Raw genomic sequence first — 25,445 nt, forward strand, 5'->3', positions numbered from 1 at the left:
TAGAAAGGTTGGTGGACAGTCTCCGTTGTGAAGCTAGTCTCGCATGTGCTGTTTCCCCGGCTTTTGTTTCAGCAGCTGAAGCCTCACAGCGTCGGTCAAGCAGTGTATCAAAATGAAACGAGTCTGGATGATAGGTCTTCTTTTTGCACTTCTAGCCTTTGGTGAGTAGCTAAAAGATATGCCATCTTGTTTCCCTTTTTACTGTCCAACATTTAAGCCATTATTAGCTTGTAAGCTAGCGTTAACTTGCTTTTGTGCCCCTTTCTGTTTATGAATGAGAGCAACTGTCATAGTTTTGCAGTTTTAAGCAACCCTTAATTAAAATTTTCAGCGATGGGCAGCATTGATAATTAAATTTCTCAGCGCAGTGCTAGTATACAATATTCTTAATTGCCTTTCCAGAAGTTTCTAGCAGAAACACTGTATGTTGAAGCTGCCTCATGCTAGCTAATATCTTCATTTAAAAAAAAGGGTATTTCTGTTGCACATTTATGTCCACTGTCTAGATAGGAATAAAAAAGGGCGAAGCAACCGAATATAACAGCATCTTTTACGACAGAAAATTATCTCAAATTGTGAGATAACACATTGTAAAAGATATGCAAGAATTTATTAATTTCAAACATTATACTAACGTAATAACCTATGGTCGCTTGGCAGCTGCTGTAAGGGCCGAAGACGAACTTGATGTAGAAGGGACAGTAGAGGAAGACTTGGGAAAAAGCAGAGATGGCTCCAGAACAGACGATGAAGTGGTGCAGAGGTGGGTGTGACTTAATTGCCAATTGAATGAATTGTATAGAAATAGTCATACATATAGAGATAGTCATTACAGAGTCACCTAAACCTTAAGCTAACAACAGAAGGTCAACATGACCAAGCTTGATTACATAAATGGTCAGGGCAACTCTGAAATTGTAGTTGGTGCTAGCTTCGAAGAGTCTAATGAGTCTTCTGGGTCTTCATGCTGTCAACTGAACAGATCTTTGACAGCTGTGTGTACTCTTTTCTCACCTGTGTTTGTGCATCTGTCTGCCCCCAGAGAGGAGGAAGCTATCCAGCTGGATGGTTTAAATGCAGCTCAGGTTAAGGAACTCAGGGAAAAGTCTGAAAAACATGCTTTCCAAGCTGAAGTCAATCGTATGATGAAACTCATTATCAACTCTCTCTACAAGAACAAGGAGGTGAGCAGGATTGTAACTTACTGATGTACAGTGGGTAGTAATACAAAATATTTTTTGCAAATTATTAAACATATATTCTTTGTGACTGCTCAGCATCTCCTGGTTATTTATTGCAGATCTTCCTAAGGGAGCTGATTTCTAATGCCTCAGATGCTCTCGATAAGATCCGCTTGTTGTCTCTGACTAATGAGGAAGCATTGGCCGCCAATGAAGAGTTGACCATCAAAATCAAAGTAGGCAAATAAAATAGGTTGTAGAGATGTCACTTATGCTTGACTTTTATTGCTAATTTGAGTTGCCCTTATGTCCTTGTGGCTTAATTTCCATTTTATTTCCAGTCTGATAAAGAGAAGAACATGTTACACATCACTGATACTGGAATTGGAATGACCAAAGAGGAGCTGATAAAGAACTTGGGTACCATCGCCAAGTCTGGCACCAGCGAGTTCCTCAACAAGATGACAGAGATGCAATCCGAAGGGCAGTCTACGTCAGAGCTGATTGGACAGTTTGGTGTGGGTTTCTACTCTGCTTTCCTTGTTGCTGACAAGGTCATTGTAACATCAAAGCACAACAATGACACTCAGCAGATCTGGGAGTCCGACTCGAACCAGTTCTCCGTCATTGAGGACCCACGTGGAGACACACTGGGCAGAGGGACCACCATTACGTAAGTTTATGTTGTATTACCCAGAATTAACCACATTTGTGGTGAGATAACTTTCCAGAAATTGTATGTAGCTGTTTAACAATAACATGCATTGTCTACTTAAATACAGTTTTCCTGTCAAATTCGGCAAGAGTACTGGCTCTGATCTCAAATCAATATTTTCTTAAATTTCAGACTGGTTCTCAAGGAAGAGGCCTCAGACTATCTGGAGCTGGAGACCATCAAGAACCTCGTCAAGAAATATTCTCAGTTCATCAATTTCCCCATCTATGTTTGGGCCAGCAAGGTGCTTCTTTTTACATTTTTTACTCATTTGACATTTGATTCTTTTTTCTATGAAACAAATATTGAAATGGTTTCATCATATCCTAACATGCAAGACTGAGACCGTAGAAGAGCCAATTGAGGAAGATGCTGAGGCAGAGGAAACAGAGAAGGAGACCCCTGAAGATGAAGCTGAAGTAGAGGAAGAGGAGGAGGACAAAGACAAGCCAAAGACAAAGAAGGTAGTGTATTAATATCGAAAGGGTCTGAAAAAGTTATATTTACCTCTGTATCCTAAATGACTGTACGTCGGGTCAAAATTAAGTCTACAGAATTGTGTTACAGTAAAAATCTGTAAGGCTGATTAATGGTATCGGGCATTACCCAGCATTAATTTAATGGGTTAATGTGTTTGATATCCGTTTTGTGTGTTTCTGTAGGTTGAGAAAACTGTGTGGGACTGGGAACTGATGAATGACATCAAGCCCATCTGGCAGAGACCAGCTAAGGAGGTTGAGGAGGATGAGTACAAGGCTTTCTACAAGACCTTCTCAAAGGTAGCCACATGAAGAATAAAGCTGTCAAACAGCAGTGTATTTATTTTTTTAATTTTTGAAAATGTAATGTTTTATTTTTCCAACAGGAAAGTGACGACCCTCTGGCTCATATCCACTTCACCGCTGAGGGTGAAGTTACCTTTAAGTCCATTCTGTTTGTGCCCAATTCAGCTCCCCGTGGCCTCTTTGACGAGTATGGCTCCAAGAAGAATGATTACATTAAGGTTTGCGCTCTAAGCAGTATTTATAATCCAATTTGACAGACTGTTGGTGCTTTCAGAGAAAAGGGTTTTCATGAACTGCTTAGGAATATATTTAGAAGCTTTATTGTTCCCCCACAGCTGTTTGTCAGAAGAGTTTTCATCACAGATGACTTCAATGACATGATGCCCAAATATCTGAACTTCGTAAAAGGAGTGGTAAGTTTTTAACAGTTTTAAATATCTCTCTAAGCTGATATGATTTGCTTGGTCTCTGCCCTGGGATTAAGAAAACTATCTTTTTTAGGTGGACTCAGATGACCTTCCTCTTAATGTGTCCAGAGAAACTTTGCAGCAGCACAAACTGCTTAAGGTATGTTCAACATTTGGTGTAAAAGCACCACAATACTAAGATTAATTTTCTCTTAAAAGTAATTTTTTTTTAGCTCTTTTTGATTTATGCATCAATGTGATAGTGGCTAATGTATTTTGTGTAATTATTCAATGAAAGGAAAGAAGGCTAACAGTTTGATGCTTTCAGAAAGGAGAATTAAGTGATTTAAATAAAAGATATTGAATGAAGAGGTAGGGCTTTTAATTATTAGGGCTACATATAAATGAAAAGGAATATGGTAAGACATTGTCTCTTATGTCACTGTATAGGTAATCCGTAAGAAGCTGGTTCGTAAGACTTTGGACATGATCAAGAAGATTGCAGAGGAACAATACAATGATAAATTCTGGAAGGAGTTTGGAACCAACATCAAGCTGGGCGTCATTGAGGATCACTCCAACAGGACTCGTCTGGCCAAGCTTCTCCGTTTCCAGACCTCCAACAGTGAAACAGACGTGGCCAGTCTGGAGCAGTATGTGGAGCGCATGAAGGAGAAGCAGGACAAGATCTACTTCATGGCAGGCACCAGCAGGAAGGAGGTGTGTGAGCGTATTTATGGTGCTCACTTTAGTATTGAGTTAAAAGATGTGAACTTTACATCCTTTGTGTTTCCCTCTGCAGGCTGAGTCTTCTCCCTTCGTAGAGAAGCTTCTGAAGAAGGGCTATGAGGTGATTTACCTGACAGAGCCTGTGGATGAGTACTGCATCCAGGCACTGCCCGAGTTCGATGGAAAACGCTTCCAGAACGTGGCTAAAGAGGGTGTCAAATTTGACGAGAGCGAAAAAGCCAAGGAGAAGAGAGAGGCTCTGGAGAAGGAGTATGAACCTCTCACCACTTGGCTGAAAGACAAGGCCCTGAAGGACAAGGTAGAGAGCTAGTTGAGTTGTGTAAGGGAACTGACGATACTCACCTCTGTTCAACTTCTAAATTTTGACTACAGTTGCTGTGTAATTATATTTAGTATGCTTTATTCTTTGTTTGCTCCATAGATTGAGAAGGCAGTTCTCTCTCAGAGGCTAACCGATTCACCTTGCGCCTTGGTTGCCAGTCAGTATGGTTGGTCAGGAAACATGGAGAGGATCATGAAGGCACAAGCTTACCAGACAGGAAAAGATATTTCCACAAGGTGAGGGACAATCTGTTCTCCAGAAATGTTTGTGCTCATCAACATGGCTGTCTGCCATTTACTACTTTACGCTTCTCTTATGTCAATACTCTTCTTTTCCTCAGTTATTATGCCAGCCAGAAGAAAACACTAGAAATCAACCCCAAACATCCACTTATCAAGCAGATGCTCAGCAAAGTCAACGTAAGTTTGACTTATTCATTTATTTTTAATTATGGAATATTTTACTTAAGAGACTAGCCCAAGCAAAGATCTGAACAATTTTCCTTTTTCCGCAGTCGGGTGCCGAGGACCAGACTGCATCAGATCTGGCAGTGGTTCTGTTTGAGACGGCCACACTGCGCTCAGGGTACCAGCTGGCTGACACGAAAGCATATGGTGACAGAATAGAGCGCATGCTCCGACTCAGCATGAACGTTCCCCTGGATGAACAGGTAAGTTGATGCTACTGGTTTTAGACTCCAGCAGTTGCGGTGTGCATGTGTCTGGTCATGGTCCTCCTCAACCTCCTGAACTTGGAGGTGGGTTCATAACATTTGTGTAAATGTGGCTAATAGTCGTAACTGATGTCTAGATTGAAGAAGAACCTGAAGAGGAGCCAGAGGAAGCAGCAGAGGATGATGACTCTGAAGATAAAGAGGAAATTGTAGATGATGATGACGATGATGAAACGGTGAGAGCTATATTTGATTATGCCAAATCAGATGTTTCAATTTTACTTTCTGGCTTTTCATTTATTATTTCTTTCCCATTTTGCTTACAGACAAAGACAGACAAAGATGAACTGTGAAGCACTGAATGGGAGCGTGTGTAACGCTGGAGCTGGAAACTGGATATAATCTTGTTCCAGTACCACTGTGGTCTAAAATCCTGGGTTGGGGTTTTTTAAGGCGAGCATTGTTTGGTTTTTTTCTTTTTTTTTTTTTACATTCCTCATGACTGTAAATTTGTTAATATTTAACTGACCTGTTTATGGAAAGATGCGATCCTGTCTATTGATCAAATAAATGTTTCCTGGAAAAATTACTGGCACTTTTGTGTTTCATGTTGTGAGACAGAGGTTTTTTTGTTTTTGCTATACCAGACTAAATGGAAAAAAAGTTGATTTGACTTAGATGAATAAAGGAGAAAAATAAAATTTTAAGTATTGGTGAATGAGGAGCACTAAGTCTTTAATTGTGGAAAACTTGGATAAACAGATTGCAGGAATGTGTGAATAACAAATAACATGTGGGGTGGCCTTCAGTTAACTTGGAGTTCAGTATCTACAACTGAACAGATGTACTTTAAATTATCACTTCTGAAAGAGGAACTTCAACCAGAAATGTCTTGGGGCCAAGTTGTATGCAGATTTTATTCAAATCTCCATAACTGACTTGTTCTTAAAGTTTAGATGATTTGTTTCCTTGTACCAACTCTGGGCCTTTCCTGTGAGTTTAGATCACATTTTCTTAATTGGGTTTGGGGAAATTGAATTCACTGTACAATGTCCACTAAGTCTGTAATTCTTAATTTGTCAGACTTCCTAGAAATTTTATTTTTAGTCAAAATCATCTGGTTTTCATTGAGTAAGGATGGAATTAGAATGTGTCAGTGTCACCCAGAGAATGTACTGAGCATTTAACACTGATCTCCCACTCCCACAGCTTTGGGGGCCATATATTTATGGGTGAGTTGACATCTTTAATTCAGGAAAAAAAAAAAAAACACGTTTTGCAACACTGACCATTTCCCCCCTCAAAAAACTATTAAATCATTGCAATTTCCCTTTGGGATTAATAAAGTATTTTTAATTTCAGTTTCATTTTGTTTTGCTGTTTTTTTTTTTTTTTTTTTTTTTTTTAAAAAACTTTTTTCTTTCACAAAGGACAGCATCACTGGCACAAAATACTTGAAATCCCTCACATGTCAGTGAAGTAAACCAGTCTGCACCTGGTCTACACCCCTCCTAAAGAAAATGCTGTGCAACTTTACTTTTGATTAGTTTGTTTACAATACTGTGGCCCAATCCCATTTCTCTTTACTACCTCTTCCCCTCGTCCCTTAAAACGAGGTGGTAAGGAGGTAGGGGTAAAAACATTTCCCCTAGGAAATGAGACACCCCTACTTTACCGTTATAAGTCGTCATAAGTCGTCGCAAGTTGCTACGTCAGACAAAGCGACAAGTATGTTGATATCTGCCGCTGTTTAGTGATCGTTTCAATGACCTGGGCTATGGGTATATTTTTTGCTTTTGACTTAAAAAAGATGTTAAAATGTCATAATACACACTCAGAGGGCTGTGTTGATTATAGCGAATTTAGCAAACTAGCTAAAATTAACCTAATGAACGTTTTTATTAACGGTTAGCGATCTTGACAGCAGTTCTATGATGAACGGGAATGTAAACAATTGGCCAAACGGTGGAACACAATTTAAAAATAAAATTAAATCTGTATTAATGCTGAATATACATGTGTCCTGCCTTTCTGTCGCCATCTTTGCAGATGAATCCGGTGTGTGTTGGGAAATGTTTTAGACCCTTCCTTTCTACGCCGTCTTCGTTTTGTGTGGCCCTCATCTCAGCCCTTCCCGTTCATCTAAAAGAAAATCCAGATAGTCCTTCCCCTAACTCGAACGCGTAAAATAAGAGGTGGAGCTAAGGAGTAGAAATAGGATTTAGTATTTATTTCCAGAAAATGATCCAAATAAAATTTCCATTTAAATCTTATATTAGGAATGGTATTAATATTGAAAATACAATCGTGTCATCACGCTGTACTACAGTACAACTTCCAGTAGATGGCGCTATTAGCCACATGTTGAAACGAGAGCATATAGAATCACTGTTTTGTTACTAAGTCTATGACTAATTCATCTTTGTATTATTTTTTAAACTTGATATATCTGTGTATTGTTTGAAGCTCCCAAAGTTTATATCTAAACCTCAAAAGTTATCAATGAAGAGGTGTAAAATATTTTAAAAGACAAATCAGTTTACATTTTGGAGGAAAATCATGTTTTCTTTCTTTCTTTTTTAAAAAAAATGGGTTTTAGAACAAAATAATCATGCATCACATAATCCACTCTTTCACAACTACATTCATACACATACATACATGAGGAGTGAGGTGCCTGTGTCCACCCTGAATTAGGGAGCTCATAATTGCAGACCACCAATAGCAAGGTTGATAGGATGGTCTCCAAGGAAGCAGTACCCTAGTCTACTCCCTTGATGTCCTGCCACCATAAAGCATACTTAAATTAATTCACAAGCACATATTGACAGGATACATAAGAAAATAAACAAGATATTAATGCTGTTCTTATCACTACCATCGTTGATGACATTACGAGAACAACTTTATCAATAACAAGAATTATTGGAACCACCATACAGGAAGAAGAATAAAACAAAAGAATGGAAAGAAACAAATATTCCAAGTTTCTTCCCATTTATAAATCAGATTTTTTTTCTGAAGTTATTACATTCACCAGTTCTTTGAGTCAGTTTCTGAAATCTGGAGCGGATGATATTTCCATTCTTTGAGTATGAGTCTGTTGGCCAAAGCTGTCCCAAGAAGCAAAGCAGTCCTAAGAGGTTATGGAAGAATCTGTGTTTCTATTGAGCACATAAATAGAATAATATCTTAGGGCTACATTTATCACGTATTGGAGATATATCGGGGTAGAATTTGTGTATTAAAACCTTGGCGTAATAGAAATAATGAATCACTTTAAATTGCATCACTTTATGCCTGCTCTTAATTAGGCAATTGTGAATTTGGAAAAAGGGCCTGTTTCCATTGTTGTTCCAGTATTTGTATTTGCATCTCCTTTTCCCATGCTGCTTTAACATTGTCTGCTGATGTAAAGGGTAAAAGGAAGCATTTGGCAAGTTTAGCCATAAGGTTTTTACTTGTAGGTGGCAATTAGAGTGTTTTTAAAAAGGGATGATGATTAGTTTTTAAAAGTGCCTTTCAGAAATTATCGTCTTCTTCATGCTTTTGGCACCACAACCTACTGCACATGTTAGTTTACCCTCATTTCTACCCTGATGTTCTAATTCAAGTTCCTGAGATTATCTGCAGATAACAGGTCTCAATCGATTCTTCATTTAACGGTCATTTAGAAATTATTTAGCAATTTTTCTGCAGAAACAATTATCTGGATGATTCAGGAAGCAGGTTTGATGCAATAGCTTTACGGTAGACACTATTATACAGTGAAAACACTTAAATGGAGAGATTGAAAGCTTTTAGGTAACTAGCAACATTGCTCAACATGCACCCTTATGCTCTCTAGAGTGAGAAAATGGCATGCCTTCTTAATAAAAGGTGACAGATATGGGCCACAGGAGGCGGAGGGGGGTTCATGGTGGAGCCACAGAAGACTGATTACAGATAATAGTTGTTCTGCTTTAGTGTTTCCTTCCTACCGATCTGTCCTCTGCTGTCTTAAATTCCAACATAACATCTAAATCTGGTTGACATATATATGAGTTTGACAGTCTTAGGGCTTTTTATATTACAACTTTTTTTCATCATTCCTGCTTATTTCGTTTTGTGTGTGTGTAAAGTCATTTGGATCCTTTGGGTTGGCTGGGTTCCCTTAAATGTTGTTGGCTACAGAAAGTTAAACTGGGCCTTGTGATAAAACAAATAATTCAAATTTGGGGTTTTTGCAAGTGTTCATATCTAGTTTGAAAGCATAAATGAGAGCTTTTTTTTTTTTTTTTAATTTGCCTCCACAGTTTATTTTTACACCAAAGTTCAGAATGGAGTGTTAAACAGTTTCGGATAAAGACTATTTTTGTCAATACTGAGTGTTTCATACTGTAATGAAACTCTGATGGCTTATAGCATCTGTCAGAGAACTGTGATCTGAGATGTCCCAATGTGCTGAAGATTGATTAATTTGGTCCCTATGGTGCAGGAAATTAGCCCCAAACTCTCTGTGCTATTAAAGGGACTAGCCCTTCATAATGAATTGTCTCATTTTAGTAAAAATTTATATAAAGTTAATCATTTAAATTAGCTGGTTGTACAATATGATTGCAAACTAGAATTTTGTGCACATAACAATCTCAACGTTCACTCGTTTGATATAATTCTAAGACATGCTGATCATGTAGCCTGTACATAGGCTCAGTAACTGTTTTGCAAAGCAAAATCTTTTCTCCTTTCTTAATTTTATGTTTTTAATCAGTTGTAACACCTTTTGGTCTGCAAAGTAGAATCAAATGTGGTATTTTGCTTGGATGTTTTATGTAATCTCTGACAGCTCGATCTCTGACAGATAAAGCAACCCGCGGGCTTCTCTTTCCCATCATTTGTATTTTGCGACTGACTGCAGATTCTGCGCCGCTGCTGCTCATACGCAATCCCTCGATAGGTGGTTGCCATGGATTCCTGGGTCACATGCGTGGGTTTCCTATAGCCAGAAGCAGCAGAAGATGCTTGGACCAAAAATCCAGAGCCATTTTCATTCAAGAAAAACACAGGATCCGCTGTGGACTGCTTGCTGACTTGGTGGCCAGACTACACTCGCATATTTTTAAAAATCGACAGTGTGCTTTTGATTGTCTCGAATTCGCAGCAAACCGGTTTTATCCACATTCATAGACTGATAACAGGAATGAGTATAGAAATTCCTGAAGGACTGACGGAGCTGTTACAGAGCTTTACCGTGGAAGTGTTAAGGAATCAGCCCAGGGATTTGCTCGAGTTTGCATTACAGTACTTCACCCAGCTGAAGGACAGTGAGACCAAAGAGGCCTCTTTTGGCAATGACCAAAATTCGGCCCCAAGATCCGGAAAAGCGGTCAATTTCATTGACGAAGCCATGCAGATCGATTCTGAGAATGGAGAGGAGGAAGACGACGATGACGAGGAATTTATAGGTGGGTTAATTTCGCCTATTTATGAGTCTGGTACACAATAACGTATGTGAATGTGGATAATTTTAATGTACTTTGAAATATAAGCATGCATCGCCGCATGCACGGTTGCTGTTCGGTGCAAAATGATAGAAACGGAGAGCGGCGATGCTCCAGCGCTCGCCACCTTGCGCTCACCACTGTTCTGTCATTTGCCTTATATGGTCACGGAGGCTGAAAGATGGCTCAAAACGTGCCCGACTCTTCAGTAGCAAACACGATTGTATTTATTTATTTATTTTGTTATGATGTCTTTAAATAACATGAGCCTCAGATTCATAAGAGAGTGTGCTCCATTGTTCGTTGAATAAAAGCCCCGCACCGGTGGATCGTTTGAATAATTTCTTATCCAGGTGCAGGCCCGATGGGCCTATTTACCCCGATTAGCTAATATTAAAATAATGTGTCAAAATAAAGAACAGAGCTCTGTTGGATTCAGACAATGCACAATATGACTTAAGCATACTTATATTTACCCAGTCTTTCCTGAAGTGTGATCATATTTACCACAATGGCCGGTGCAGGATTGCAAGCAGCATAAGCAGCAGCACAGGTCTGACACAGCATCCCAATGAGTAGTGGTCTGCAAAACTGGCTGCAATGGTTACATAAGGACAGGTACACCACATTCATTTTTTCTAAATGTGGTCATTTTCAGGTCACCCTTCTGCTGTCCTAATGATATTTCATTGAGCTTCTGTGCAGGCTGGCTGTCAATGGATGAGGCCATCTATCTAATGTATATTTCATACTGACCTATTGTGCAGAAGATTCACACCTTTTTGCTGTTTTGCATTTCAGCTTTTCCTCATTTTAATTAGATTCAAAGACCTAAATCCACTTCAAAGCACCTATTATTCAAGTTTAACCCCAATGAATATGGATTCTAAATATGTGATGATTTACACACAGCAGCATAATCATTCTCAGGTATAGCAGTCAGAGATTTAGTCAATGTAAAAATAACATGTAGTTTTTATGTGTTGCAGCCCCGGTGATAAACAGATTCATCAGAAGAGCATCAGGTGGGTTACTGTTTACTCTCTATTGAAGTTGGTTATTAATAGTCTGTTATTTTAAAATGAAAAGTCTGGTCAATATCAATGCTGGAAACATAAACAGCTTTTCTGAATGAATAACGCTGAGGCTGCTCGAGATTTACTTCACTGTGGCGTATTTTTCCATCTGTCTTTTGTTACTGTCTTCCTAATGATAGGCTTGATTTATTGAAGTTTGAGAGGCCACTTTGTCTTGAACCTGAGTGACGTAGATAGGGAGGTTAGAGCAAGAAGTGCCACTTATAACTATCTTTTGTTCACAGTAATACTAAAGCTGGATCATCAGTATAAGTACATCCAATTTTACTTATCTGCACAGTATGAAAGTTGTTAAGTAAAACTATAAGTATTTTAGCTACCCTTTACATGACCAGATGAAAAACGAGGTTCTTGCATAGCATGCTACATGCGGCATTAAAAATAGCACCATACTGTGGTGTTGCTGTGGAAGTATAGGACAGAAATGTGGTACAGTACCACCATACAACCTTTCAAAACTGCATGCCTAAAAACCCCATATTTTAATCATTTATAGTTTTATGAAATCATTTGAGGGTGCCACTAGAACAGGTTTATGCTATAAAAAAAAAAAGAAGTTTTCTTAGCCTTCTGAAAGGCTATATTTGATCTTTTTGACATGTAGTTTAGGGATGTATATACAGATGACAATACTACTTTTAACATTGACTTTGGGATTTGGAACATTGCAGATTTTTTACAAGTACACACAAAAAAAATAATACACACAGGGCAAGAGTTCAAACCCCAAAGTACAACATGGTAACATGGTATAACATTTAAGAGGAGAGGGCTTGTTTTTATTGACAGATGAATATTATAATTTGTGTATTAGTGTTGTTTAAAAAAACAAAAACAAAAACAAATTGTGCAAAGTCTCTCTTTTTTAACCCTAAAAAGTTTGATTTAACACATATTTATATTGTTTAAGACACATTAGCTGCACACACACAGGAGCACTGTAGAAGTAGACAGCACTGCACTAGCACCAACAAGCTTTCTGTGAAGAAAAAAGTAAAGAAAGGTCAGAAATATCTAAACAGACACCTTTAAACCTTCATATTATCACAAATTGATAGAAATGCTTCCATATGTTCAAACGAGGACGGCGTTCTAACATAGAATACAATATAACCTTTGAAGTCCACGTTTACTTTATTTGTTGTTTTCTGTCATGCAGTGTGTGCTGAGGCATTCAATCCTGATGAAGATGAAGAAGATAAAGAGCCAAGGGTAAACTGCAACCCACACCACAGTCAAATATTTATCAATTTAGTTTTGACTATTGAATATTTTAGATTTAGTAATCAAGTTATAAAATGGTTAGTAATATGACATCTTTTCCAAGTACTTATCAGGCAGTTTCACAGGAATATGTTTTATCTTGCAGGTCACCTACCCCAAAACCGATGAGCAGAGACAAAGACTACAGGAAGCATGTAGGGACATTCTTCTGTTCAAGAATTTGGATCCAGTGAGTGGATTATTCCATAAGCACAAAGCCATTTATTGAAGTAGTGCATGGACTGCATAGCCCAAGGCCAGCAGCTTTTTACTACCTGCTTAGTGCATTATGTGTGATTCTGATAGACAAATAAAAATAGAATTTAATTTAGATTGTACTATTTTATTTCAACACACAAACTTTACATGTTTGATGTGTCTCACACTCTCAGGAAGAGATGTCTCAGGTCTTGGATGCCATGTTTGAGAAGTTTTGTATCGAAGGCGAGCACATCATTGATCAAGATGATGATGGGGACAACTTCTATGTTATCGAAAGGTACTCGTACTCCTACTGTTTACTTACACATTGTTATCAAAATATGGTTTTTTTTGTGTTAATATTTGTTCTAATTGTTTATCTTTTTGATGGTACTTTCATTCAGCGGGACGTTTAACATTTTTGTGAAGGTTGATGGTGTAGAGAAGCTGGTCGGCTGCTATGACAACAGAGGCAGCTTTGGAGAACTAGCGCTGATGTACAACACCCCCAGAGCAGCCACAATAATTGCCAACTCGCCTGGAGCCCTTTGGTGCCTGGTGAGTAAACCACTGCATCCTCCTGCAGCAGCACAGCTGGTTCCTCTGGGTTTTATAACACACTGTGCAGTCAGTTGGCTAAATTTGAATAAACACACAGGTTGTCTGTGGCAATGTTGCTACTGGGTGCCACAGAGTGAGTTTGCTTTTCCAACTTAGGTGACATAACGTAGAAACCTTCCTTGGGGATATGATTTTACATATGCCCACATGCTCACAAAGTATCAGAAAATCTCTATGTGAATTTTCAAATTTGCCTTAGCTGAACACCTCCATTTTCATTTTGATCTTTCTAAAATAAAAACCTCAGTTAAAAATGATATTTAGATTAAATGTCATGATGCATTTTTGTGTCCCAAGATTCAGTTGCAACTTGATCTCTTCACGTGAAGCAGTTTGTTTATTTTTGACTCAGTGAGGGTTGTGTCCTCAAAAGGTGGTAACAGCTATGTTATGTCATCTCCGTGCAGACTGTGCAGGTTGCTGCTGTGTCCCCTGCTGACCTGAGAGACTCGAAGTGTACAGTTGAGTCTGTGAACAAGCAGGAGTCCCTACTCAATGTGTCATCAGCTCAGAGGAGAAGCAGAGCTGCCAGAGAGCCTCTGAGCAAACTGCAAATTATATGGGAACTTTATTCAGTCTGAATTAGGTCTAACCATCTTGTCAGTAGGTTAGAGTCTTGCTTGGTTGTCTTGATGAGGGAAAAGATTTCCCAACTGGAGGGTGCCCTCTGTGACTACATCTACTTCCTGCAGTGTTGTGTGTCTACCACTGCATGTGGTCATCTAACATGTTGTCTGGACATGATTTGTGTTTAGATATGATTCATGTCTACTAAAATATGCCATCTGAAGATTTCATAATGTTTGTTGATGAAAGCAGGGGATCCTATGCTTACTACTAATTAAGTTTAGAGTCTGTAAGAAAATGTAAATTATATGTCACTTTGCGAACACAAATACAACTCAAAGTGCTTCACATAACAAAAGCAGTTATAGAAATTTAGAAATGATTTTGACTGTTGTGCTGACGCTTCCACGTTTAAGATGAGACTAACATTTTATAGCAGGAGAAAAGATTGAAAAAAACAAAACACAAAATTTTTTGACACGTGTGTATGAACATAACAAGTCTAGGGAATTTGCTTTTAATTAGGTATGAATCTTAATATAATGTGAATGTGTGTTTCAGGATCGTCTGACTTTCAGGAGGATTATAGTGAAGAACAATGCCAAGAAGAGGAGACTGTATGAGGCATTCATTGAAACGCTACCACTACTCACATCTTTAGAGGTTAAGATCAGTTTCTTTTTCCTTTGGTGTTACATTTGTTTGCAGTAAAACCATTGTTGGCTAAACCTCCTTTTAATCTGCAGATGTCAGAGAGAATGAAGGTAGTAGACGTGCTCTCCACCAGGGTGTACAATGATTCACAGCAGATTATTGCTCAGGTGATGAATCTGTGCTTTTTCACGGGTCATTTTGATTAGTTTTGCATTACATTTGTAAAGACAAAGTTGCTTGTTTTTGTACTAATTTTTGTCATTTTGCACTGCAGGGTGATTTAGCAGATTGCTTCTACATCGTTGAGAGTGGCCAAGTTAGAATTACCATGAAACGAAGCCGGGTATTTTTGTAGTTTCACTTTTCTTAAGTGGAAAAAATCTTGTGATTTTTTAAAGATACTTAGGTGTTTTGAAACCTTATTGTATTTATTTCCTTCTTACCAGACAAAAAAAGACCAGGAGGAAGAGGAGGTGGATATCACCACATGCACAAGGGGCCAGTATTTTGGGGAGTTGGCTCTTGTCACAAATAAGCCCAGAGCTGCATCTGCCTATGCTGTGGGAAGTGTCAAATGTTTAGGTATATTATGAGCATTTGTGTTTTTAGAGATCCATAGTGCTAAACTATGCATATTCATTTTACCCCTTCTACTTTTTCTTATTAAATTTTCTTCCCTAAAAGTATTTGCAGGAAACTATAAGATCTAAAAAGATGAAACTTCAGGGCAATCATCCCAAATACATTTCACAGACTTACTTACACAAGGCACTGCCTTCATGGGAGGTGCTATAATAATCATATTTACATGTTTAAATTATTTTAAAAATCACATGGCCTAGAAATCAATCAATTTTCATCCCCTTAATCCATCCCCATCCTGTTTCTAACCATTTTTAATCATCTATAAACTGAATTGATCTTGTTAAAAATGTAAATGCACTTTAGAGTTTACATCCTAATATTTTTCCCCTAAACTAGATTATTTTCAGAATTTTGTAATAATTCAATAATTAGTAATAAATTAGATGAGATATCAGGCATTTTATGTGCAGGTAGCAGGTTGATCTAATGGTGCATTATGTTTGCTGACAGACCTTGGACAATGCTACATGTGTAACTGATTTTAAAAGATACAAACTGACAGAAGAGCTTAGAAAGTGTTTATTTCTGCACTTATTATAGCTTTATATCCATTTGGCAGCCATATTGGATTTAGCTATCAGGACAACTGATATTCCTCCAAGCTCATGAGTCAGAAATTCAACTTTGGCATGTTACAGTTTAATTTTTCCAAATGAGATGTCAGAAATTCTTACTTTGGAGTTTAATGAAACACACCATTTATATTTTAACTGGTACATGGGTTACAATTTATCATCATAATTTCTAATCATGACTTATTCCATGCACAAAACCTGTTATTATTATTATTTTTTATCACCTGGGCATTGTTCATTAAAACAAATCTAAACCTAGACCCCAAGTAATATGTACTTTTGCAGTATATTTTTATTATTTAAATTTCTCAAAACCTCCTTTAATTCTTGATTCATGCCAGCCTCTCTTTCTCTGTATTATCTAGTCATGGACGTTAAAGCCTTCGAGAGGCTGCTTGGCCCATGCATGGACATCATGAAGAGAAACATTGCTAACTATGAGGAGCAACTGGTGACGCTGTTCGGAAGTAGCCCCGAAATTGAGCAACGTGCATGAGATGACTCCAATGGACCACGAAGGATTAAATGGGTGGAAGAAAAAGAGGCTTGTATGGATGTTTTCTTCAGAATCACTTAAACAGCTATTTTTTTTTTATTTAAACAAAAAATTTAAAAAAAAGTGACGATCCATCACACCACAACATTTGCGTGTCAGATAAATAAAACAGACTCTGATAAGGCTTATTTTAGTAGAGTTTGCCACAGAATACCATTACCGCAGTAAGCTAAAGCAGACTTGCTTAAAGCTTGCTTAATTTAATTTAATATGACCATCACCTTATAAATGTAAGTGTACATTTTACTTGTCAGTGTCAGGTGCATTATTTGTTTGTAAACTGAACACTTTGTTAACTTTCACATTTTTCCACAGTGTTCAAGCTGCATCTACTGTATATTATTGTTTGTACATTTCTAAATCTTACTGGTTAAAAACCAGATGCTGAAGCTTATTTCTTACTGGATTAATGTGAGGGCGTATATCATCTTCTCCCATTACAGTAGCAAGAGCACTGGCTCAAAATCCCCAATGTGAGAAAAGCAAAGAGTCTCCAAAAGACATTGGTTAGAATTTCATCTTTTACGTGTTGACTACAGCTGAATGCAGTTGACATTTTTTACAAAATTACATCTATGTTTACCACCAGATTGAATCCCTTAAATTCATGCTCTTAAACTGTTTATCATTGTTGGTAAGTGTTTGTGGCTGTTTGCCTAATGCTCTGCTTTTGCTAAAAAAAGCCAACTTAAGAGAGATAGCTGATAGTTTTGTAAGAATATACAACACATTGCTGTACAATTTTAAAAACTGAGTATTTACTGTTATTATATAGGACCACTTTTAACTTAATAAGTTGCCCCGGTAGACTGTAGTCATTATAAGCAGTGTCTTGAAACAATTAATTTTTCTGTGTTTTAATGTAAAATTTAGCTCATATTGTTTGTGTAGGTAAAATATACGTTATAAAGACATCCATTATTGCTGTCTACCTCTGCCAACAACTTTTATTGATTCTCACTCAGTGGGAATCTAAAGTGGGTCCTTTACTTCGTCTCTCTTTTTGAAACCAAGTCTTCTGTATTCTTTCTGCAGCTGAATTGTTTTAAACTGGTTTACATGTAAACATGCCAATTTTATTCCTTTCTGGTAGTACTAGTCATTTTTAAAGGCAAACCACGACATTAGCTAGAGGAAGAAATGTATGTTTCACTTTTCATGTCAATAAAAAACGTTTTATATTCTCGTGTCACGTTTTTTCTTTTCTTTTTTTTTTTGTTTACAGTAAAGGCGCTTCTGCGGTTTTCATTCAGTTCTCATTCATTCGTTATTAATTCATTCATCATTCAGTCATTCATTCTCGCATTCTCTAGATTTATATTTGAGAGAGTTGTTTGGAATAATTTCATTCCTTTGGAGATACATTAATCTGGAAAGCAGTCTGTACAAGAAGCTTGTTTTTGCAACAGTTGCAAGATGGCATATAAAAAATAACGTATTGTTCGTGTTATTGCCAATCAGCTGTTACTGGGTAGTAACAGGCATGCACTTTTAGCCAATTACAACGCGATCAACAAATAAAACCCCGCCCCTTTTGTGTTCGTCAGCTGGTTTAACCAATAGAATATCCAGATGTTTATCACTGACATTCGTAAGGACCAATAGAAGGCTTTCTTTGATAACAGTAATTCCCACCCCTCGACTGAATGCCTCGGAGTTTCTTGATGGCGATAGATATGGTAAGTGGGAAGTTGACTACTTTTTCGAAGAAATGAATGGTTTAAACCTATTTATGACACGTTCTTTGAGTGGTACATTTCTTTGCATGCTCAAAACGCCGTTTTAGCGTAGTTGTCACGGACTTATTTGATGCTAAATGGCAGGCTGAGATCGACAATGTTTTTCCCTTTTTTCTCGCTGTGACGCTGGTTGTTTTGGTGATAAGAAACCCACCCGACAGCAGTTTTATGTACTGGAAAATGTCTTTCGTTTGGCAATATTTGCCATGGTTAATGTAAAAACTATGGTTAAGAGGCTTCCAGAGGTTTTCGTGTCATTCATTTTGAACGGGACAGGGGTTGCGTCATGCCTCAACTTGTTGACATTCTTTTGTTTACAGTGTTAGACTCGACAAGCTCTAAGGTTGAGTGGAGATCACATCTGCAGCCTTTGAGAAGTGAAGTAAGAGTAGACACGGCCTTCAGTCCGTTTATTTGGAGAAATTGAACCCTTATAATAATTTTATTAACGATATGCAGCTTTTGTCACCGTGGTTACGAGTAGGAAACGGGTTTTACAGCTTTTTCAGCGATTGTTGATGGGTTGTCAGGACACATGATAATTGTTTCGTTTCGTTAGCTGAATCGTTGCGCGTCAGCGACTTCCTTTGTGGGATTATAAAGCAAAGATTAGTCGATAAAGAGAATATAAATCTAACATAAGCAAAAATATTTTACTTTGTCATTGATATAATTGTATTTTCGTCAGTTGTTGTGTTTTAAGCTTCCGAAAGCCACTTTTCAAGACAAATGAATTTATGTTTTTTTCTTCACTTTTCTGTGCAGCGCTGAATGAATGAGCTCTGGTACGCATGCGCCAAACCCATTTCAGTTTATAAACAAGGCCTCCACGCAGCGAGTCACATGACTAGTTATAGCGATTCACTGTGTAAAATCAGACAAAGGGCTTCATGTAGACCATTTGCATTTTTAGTTATATTGATACTATAATTTAACACCAACGATCGCATTCTGTCTGCAGGATTTTTATTTCTTAACATGCCATAAAATGTTTGAAAGTTGATGTTACCTCTAAATGTTACGGATTTTGCAACGAAGTCATAATGAAACAACATTGTGATCAGTATACTGTTTTACATGGCATTTTACATAGACCTCAGCAGTTTCACTTTTGACTGCAGAAATTCTAATTTTATCTTTTTCATGTTCCTAAACCAGCAGATGTGTCAGAGTCTGATGATGGAAGTTGAGTAAGCTGCACTGTAGCTTTCTAGAAATAAAGAGAAAAAAGAAAGGATATAACAGATAACTGCAAAAATGGATGAGTCATTTGATCCACTCAAGTGTAACGAGGACCTGCCTTCCTCACCTGGATGCCACATGGATTATGGTAATATGTTAAACCTGGAATAATTTATGATCAGTGATTAAAAAAGGGAACCTTTTTCTTGTATTAAAAGCACCTATTTCTTCAATCTTTCATCAGATGACATGCCTGAACTGCAGGAGGTGGAGGAGGACCAGAGGTCCCAGGGTTTATTTCAGGTGGGAGCAGTGTTTCACCAGGAGCTCAGCTGCTCCCCGAACACCAACTGGCTCGCTGAGTTGGCCAAAATTGCCACCAGTCCTCAGAGCCCTCTGCTGAAGGATGCCCCACACAAGAGGTTTGCACAGATATGTAGTGTGTTAAAACTTAGCTTAGCCTGCTGAATACATACATAAGACATTATTGCACAGAATGATTGACACTTGTATTAACATCAATACACCTGGGGAAGTTTCACAAAGCAGGACTGGCAAGTTAGCAGCATAAGTTAAAGTATGTGTTATGAAATATCCCCTGTAACTGTGTTGAGTTTTAGCCTGCACTATGTTTATATAGTCACAACTTAAAATTAGAAGAAGTAATTTTACAGGATTGCACTAAGATGTGTAGTTTAATATTTTACTTTTACAATATACAGTATCACTGGTATGTATATCCATACTTAAATTCTGGTCTGTATGACAGATGCATCACCTCTGCAAACATATGAAATCTACTTACATTAAGCGTATTGTTATTTTCAGATCATCTCCAGTTCATATATTTGGCAACAGTAATAGTTTACATTCCTATGCCCGGCCCCCATTAGCCAGCAGCGCACCCAACCCGTCCAGAGGCCACCTCAGGGAGCGCAGGCGTGTCAGGGTAACCTTTCACTCTCCAACTATTCCTCTGAAATCTAAGAATTGTTCACTTCTGTAGGACAACTAATTATTTCTTGGAAAATACAGTGTAACATCCACTCTGAGTCTGCTTATATAACGGAAGTCATTGTAAGAATTTTTTGCTTTATCATCTTCACCAGGCCAGCAGTGAATCGGAGTCTGGTGTTTTCTCAATGTCTTCGTCGTTTTCTGATGATGAAGATATGGCCTGGTCTCACTCCTGGCCCTCCACGGCCTGGCATTGCTTCCTGAAAGGTGCTTACATGCACCCTCATGTATATATGTATCCATCAACACACATGCACACAAAAACAAATACTCACATTCAGATTTAAATCAAACAATGTGAAGTTAACTTCAGCTTTACTTAAAATAACTTCATGAAAAATGGCTTCAAAATGATTACACAGAAATCTGCTTCAATCAAAAAAAGTTATATTATGCATTCTCCTTTTCTTTATTAGTTTTGAAATATTTTATGTTTAAACACAAATATAAAGGTAATGTGTTTTGAATTAATTAATTAAAAATTAATGCAATTTTGGTCAGCCAAAGCAGCTCTGAATAAGCTATAGTCATTTGTACACCAGCTGTCACTTCTGGTGCCTGAACAGCAGTAATGCATCCATTTTCTAGCATTCTCAGTATTGTAACAGTATTACACACACACACACAGCTGCTTATTCATCATGTTACATTGTTGTGTTGATATTCAGGAACTCGCCTGCGCTTCCATCGGGGTCCTAATGTGGAGTGGCAGGAAGCTGATGAACTCGGGGATTCAGATGATGACTCGGATGATGAAACCATGATGCCATCCTCATTTTCTCTCAAGGTGAAACAACCAACAGCGACTTACGTAATTCAGGTTGTTTTGGCTGGTAGGAAAACTATTTATTTACTGAAAATTGCAATAGCGTGCAGTGGCCACAAGATGGCAGAGAGGCCCACAGTCAAAGTACAGCAATCCAGTTAATGAAGGGGTATCCAAAGTCGGCCCTAGAAGGCCACTGTCCTGCAGGATTTGGCTGTCTCCTGCTGCAGCACACCTGAATTAGATTAATAGGTCAACATTTAGGTAGAACCTGACAACAAGCTGTTGAGGAAAGCCTGTTGATTTGAATCAGGTCTGTTGGATCAGAGAGACATCTAAAACCTGCAGGTCTGCGCCCTCGAGGACCAGCGCCGGACACCCCTGAATTAATGATAAACAGTGATGGTATTATCACACAGAACCAAAACAAGGTTTTCATGGTGGAGGACACCAACTCCTCTCTGGTCTTGACTTCATCTGCTTCATTTACAGAGATATGGCTCAGATGGACTTAAGTTGGTGAACCATGAAGAGACAATATCTTTTGGCCAGGCAGTTCTTAAGCTGACCTTTGACCCAGGATCACCAGATAAGGGCCTTCTAACAGCCGAGTGCCGATTGGATCACCCATTTTTTGTCAAAAACAAAGGTACAACTGCACCTGTTTTTGTTGCAGTAGATGATAAGAATCTTTGTCAGTCAGTATGAAAGAAAGCAAAAATGACATCAAAACCAAGTTTTATAGAAATCTGTGAAAACATCTTTGCCGGTAGAAGCTTTAACTGATCACAGTGTTGGCTAAATAAAGACCTTTCAGGGTATTGTTGAAATTAAAATCTTCAGAAGCTGATCTGTCATGTACCATCTTTGTCAGGGTGGTCTTCCTTTTACCCAAGCCTTACTGTGGTGCACCATGGGATTCCTTGCTATGAGATGCAGCTGGGAGACGTGTGCCTGCCACCGAACCACCCAGATGCTATTAACTGTGATGACTCAGTTGTCTTTGACACTTTCAGAAGGTATCCCCGTTAAACTGTTATCTTTCTTTGTATAATCCAGAGACCTACAGTATCAGAAGAATGGTGATGTTATGTGTTCATTTGTATGGGGGGCTGCTTTGCTTTTGTTAATAAATGTCTATAAATGTGTTGTTAAACATTTGATCTATTATGGAAATATTGAAAATAACAGTGACAACTTTAAAACTTAATAGTCTTTTATTAGCTGTTCTCCCAAACTGTCTTTAACAAATTACTTTACTTTTCATCTGCAGCTATGACTTCACCCCTCTAGATTCCTCAGCAGTATATGTTCTAAGCAGCATGGCTCGCCAGCGCAGGGCCTCCCTGTCCAGTGGGGGTGCTGTCAGCCCAGACTGTGATAAACTTGAGCGTTCCTGCTCCCCACAATCCTCCAGTAGCAAATCAAACCGGAGCCACAACTCAGGGACAGCTAGTGGTGCCACACCTACAAAATGCAAGCGGCCAATGAATGCCTTCATGCTTTTCGCCAAGAAGTACAGAGTGGAGTACACGCAGATGTATCCTGGGAAGGACAACAGGTGATCAATGAGATCCAATGAATTTACAAGTGCTTTCATAAAGATAGCTCCTGATGTAAAGCAGAATGGTCAGAGTTAGTGTTTCTAATCTTTCTTTCACCAGATATGTTTTGAATCACTTCAAAAGTAGCCCTGAAAGGGGTTATGATGTCATGCATCCAATGTGGGTATTAAAACTGAACAGTTAGCTTGACAGCAGTATTATTGTGAGTTGTCTTGCTGTTTAATATTCTGGGTTCTCATTCATTTTGAGACACAGAATTCCAGGATATCTCCACATAAGTCTAATAATATGATATGGATGTCATACCTGAGACTAACTTCTCTGAGTATGTCTCCTTTAAAGGATAAAATGGGCCAAAGTTCAAGGCATTTCGAGGTTCGCTCAGTCTTATCAGGGATATATCTGGGTGGTCCCACATCATAACACATCACATCTGCATCATGACAATCAACCCAGTCACAGAACAAGAGAACTCACCTCCAACAATGCAAAACATCATAATCAGATCAGCATCATAAGCTTTTACCCAGCAACGGACAACCCATCATCTGCAAATAGACTGTGATCAATTCTAACAAGCATCTAACAACAGTTATTGTACTGCAAACCTGCTGACAGTTGTCTCATGCATGATAATGACGTTTCAGACAATTAATTGTTGTACAAATACTTTTGATTTGTCTCTATTCAATTATAATGCTGACGTTTTAGCTAGCTGTTCTTGTTTGGCTTAAAACCAAAGTGTGATATTATGTGTTTAACTTAGCAACTAAATCCATAATGAAAATGTTTGTGGATGCTCAGTGAAAGAATGTTGAGCAAATGGTGGAATTAGTTGGCTTATAAGGAAGTACTTCTACACTGCTAGGTTATAGGTTGTAACAGTATGTTGCAGTCTATTTTTCTAAGTTGCTATTTCATTCATTCAGTGATCTGTATTAGAAAAAATGCATTTATTCTAAAGATGCCTAGTTTCAGACTTTGTTTAATATGTATCAGCATTTTTTGCATAATGTTTGGACAAAAGCAAAATTGGTGAAGTGTAATAGAAAAGCAAAGGCATTAGATTCTAACAAGCCAACATTGGGAAAAATCCTTCTCTTTGTGCGTTCACCCTTTAACTCCAGAGCCATTAGTGTCATCCTGGGTGACAAGTGGAAGAAGATGAAGAGTGAGGAGAGGAGGATGTACACCATGGAGGCCAAGGCTTTGGCTGAGGAGCAGAAAAGACTCAATCCAGACTGCTGGAAACGTAAACGAACCAATTCAGTAAGGACTACCGCCAATGAATGTTTCAGTCCAGTAGCTTGTTAGAAAAACTTCCATGTGTGTGCACTGACTGAGTTTACCTGCATCTCCTGTTTTATTTGCACAGGGTTCCCAGCAGTAGATAACCCCCCCAAGAATCCTCAGCTGCTGGTGTTTTAGCATGCAGAGGTGCTGAACAGTGATGGACCGCTTGATGCCTCTTCGCTCTCCTGTAATCTTGAGACTCAACTGTGATGCTGAATTCACTCGCTTTTGTAACCTTAAAATATTATTACAGAATCATAAAATATATACGAAAAATGTAATCTAGTCACTAACAGTGCATATATTTTCTTATATATGTCAAAGATGTCTTATTCCCCTTAAAAAAATGAAAACCTCATACACGTCAGGTCATTTTTTTTTTATTCATTGGTGGAGAAAAAATTGAGAGCTTGTGGTGCTATGCTTCAGCATAGAAGGAGCAACAAGCAGCAATTTATAATAATATAAGGGGAATTTTTTTAATAGCTTTTTTACAACTGTTCATATTGATATTGTTAAGATTCGATATATTGCACAGATTGGTAACCCTTTCATGCCTTTCATTTGTATTTCAATGTATATTCTGCCACTGACCTATGGTCTACAGTCAGTGATTTTTTTTTCCCTGCCAACCACCTCTAACCCTCTTTCAGCATGTGGGGGTGGATTTACACTTGGTCACAAAGCACTTCAGCCCTTCTCTGTAAGTGCTTATATCTTCTGCACTTTATATAGATAATGTAATCTAATCCTATACAGCCACTGTATACATGGTGGAGACAGTTTGTATAACACATCAAGTATCTTGATAGTTAGCCATTTGACACAATCATGGCCCTGCAGCCATGCTCCGCTTTCAGGTTGCTATTGAATTTTAAGTGCTTTGTTCATAATGTACAGGTTTCACAGCACCAACAACCTCTTGCACAGAGTATCCTTGTATTATATTATAAATAATTTTGTAAACTTCTCATCCAAGTGTTTGACTCTTTCTTTTCGGCTCTTTTCTAAGCTGGATTTATGCTAGGCTTTTCATTTGAATACATGTTGATACAGTTTTGTATGTCTTGTTCTGTCCTTTTATTTAAAAATAAGTTTCCCATATGAGGTTGTGCTTTTCCCTGAGTAATGGACCAATCCAAGAAAATTTAATATCAGGCTTTAAGAGTTCTTAATATTCACTGATTGTACCATCAAATCTGAGGTTTCTAGGTAACAATAGTTATCTCTGTGGGTCTGCCACATCAAAAACATCATGCACAAATGGTACTTATGAGGCTCCATTATCATTTGTACTGCTGCAAAATTACTTACTCTGCACTGAAAAAGGACAACATGAAAGATTTTAACTAAATCTCACACTGTGGAACCTCAAAGGATCTTAGAAGAAA

General features: G+C 38.1%; 2 protein-coding genes across 3 annotated transcripts; both read left to right on the plus strand.

Moving 5' to 3' along the window:
• The first annotated feature begins 2 nt into the window (after positions 1–2).
• hsp90b1 (heat shock protein 90, beta (grp94), member 1) lies at positions 3–17,673 on the plus strand. The gene is made up of 28 exons (XM_041996248.1): positions 3–161; positions 661–763; positions 1,043–1,184; positions 1,301–1,417; positions 1,523–1,854; positions 2,029–2,140; positions 2,235–2,360; positions 2,559–2,675; positions 2,762–2,899; positions 3,017–3,094; positions 3,183–3,248; positions 3,539–3,808; positions 3,891–4,136; positions 4,260–4,396; positions 4,501–4,579; positions 4,675–4,834; positions 5,005–5,069; positions 9,974–10,277; positions 11,303–11,338; positions 12,570–12,622; positions 12,780–12,863; positions 13,066–13,172; positions 13,279–13,432; positions 14,624–14,725; positions 14,809–14,883; positions 14,991–15,059; positions 15,163–15,298; positions 16,302–17,673. Exons 1-28 carry the CDS (start codon positions 113–115, stop codon positions 16,430–16,432), a joined length of 3,588 nt encoding a protein of 1,195 aa, XP_041852182.1. The 5' UTR covers positions 3–112; the 3' UTR covers positions 16,433–17,673.
• Positions 17,674–18,111: 438 nt separating this feature from the next.
• hbp1 (HMG-box transcription factor 1) lies at positions 18,112–25,027 on the plus strand. Of its 2 annotated transcripts, none has more exons than XM_041997777.1 (11): positions 18,112–18,171; positions 19,390–19,561; positions 19,658–19,835; positions 20,242–20,362; positions 20,523–20,637; positions 21,099–21,217; positions 21,689–21,845; positions 22,071–22,215; positions 22,470–22,757; positions 23,889–24,030; positions 24,137–25,027. In XM_041997777.1, exons 2-11 carry the CDS (start codon positions 19,489–19,491, stop codon positions 24,149–24,151), a joined length of 1,353 nt encoding a protein of 450 aa, XP_041853711.1. In that variant the 5' UTR covers positions 18,112–18,171; positions 19,390–19,488; the 3' UTR covers positions 24,152–25,027. The 2 variants fall into 2 exon arrangements, with proteins under 2 accessions (XP_041853711.1, XP_041853712.1); XM_041997778.1 differs by having other exon boundaries at positions 18,114–18,171; positions 19,393–19,561.
• Positions 25,028–25,445: the final 418 nt, after the last annotated feature.

The sequence above is a fragment of the Melanotaenia boesemani genome, chromosome 10, assembly GCF_017639745.1.
Source record: "Melanotaenia boesemani isolate fMelBoe1 chromosome 10, fMelBoe1.pri, whole genome shotgun sequence".
Lineage (NCBI taxonomy): Eukaryota > Metazoa > Chordata > Actinopteri > Atheriniformes > Melanotaeniidae > Melanotaenia > Melanotaenia boesemani.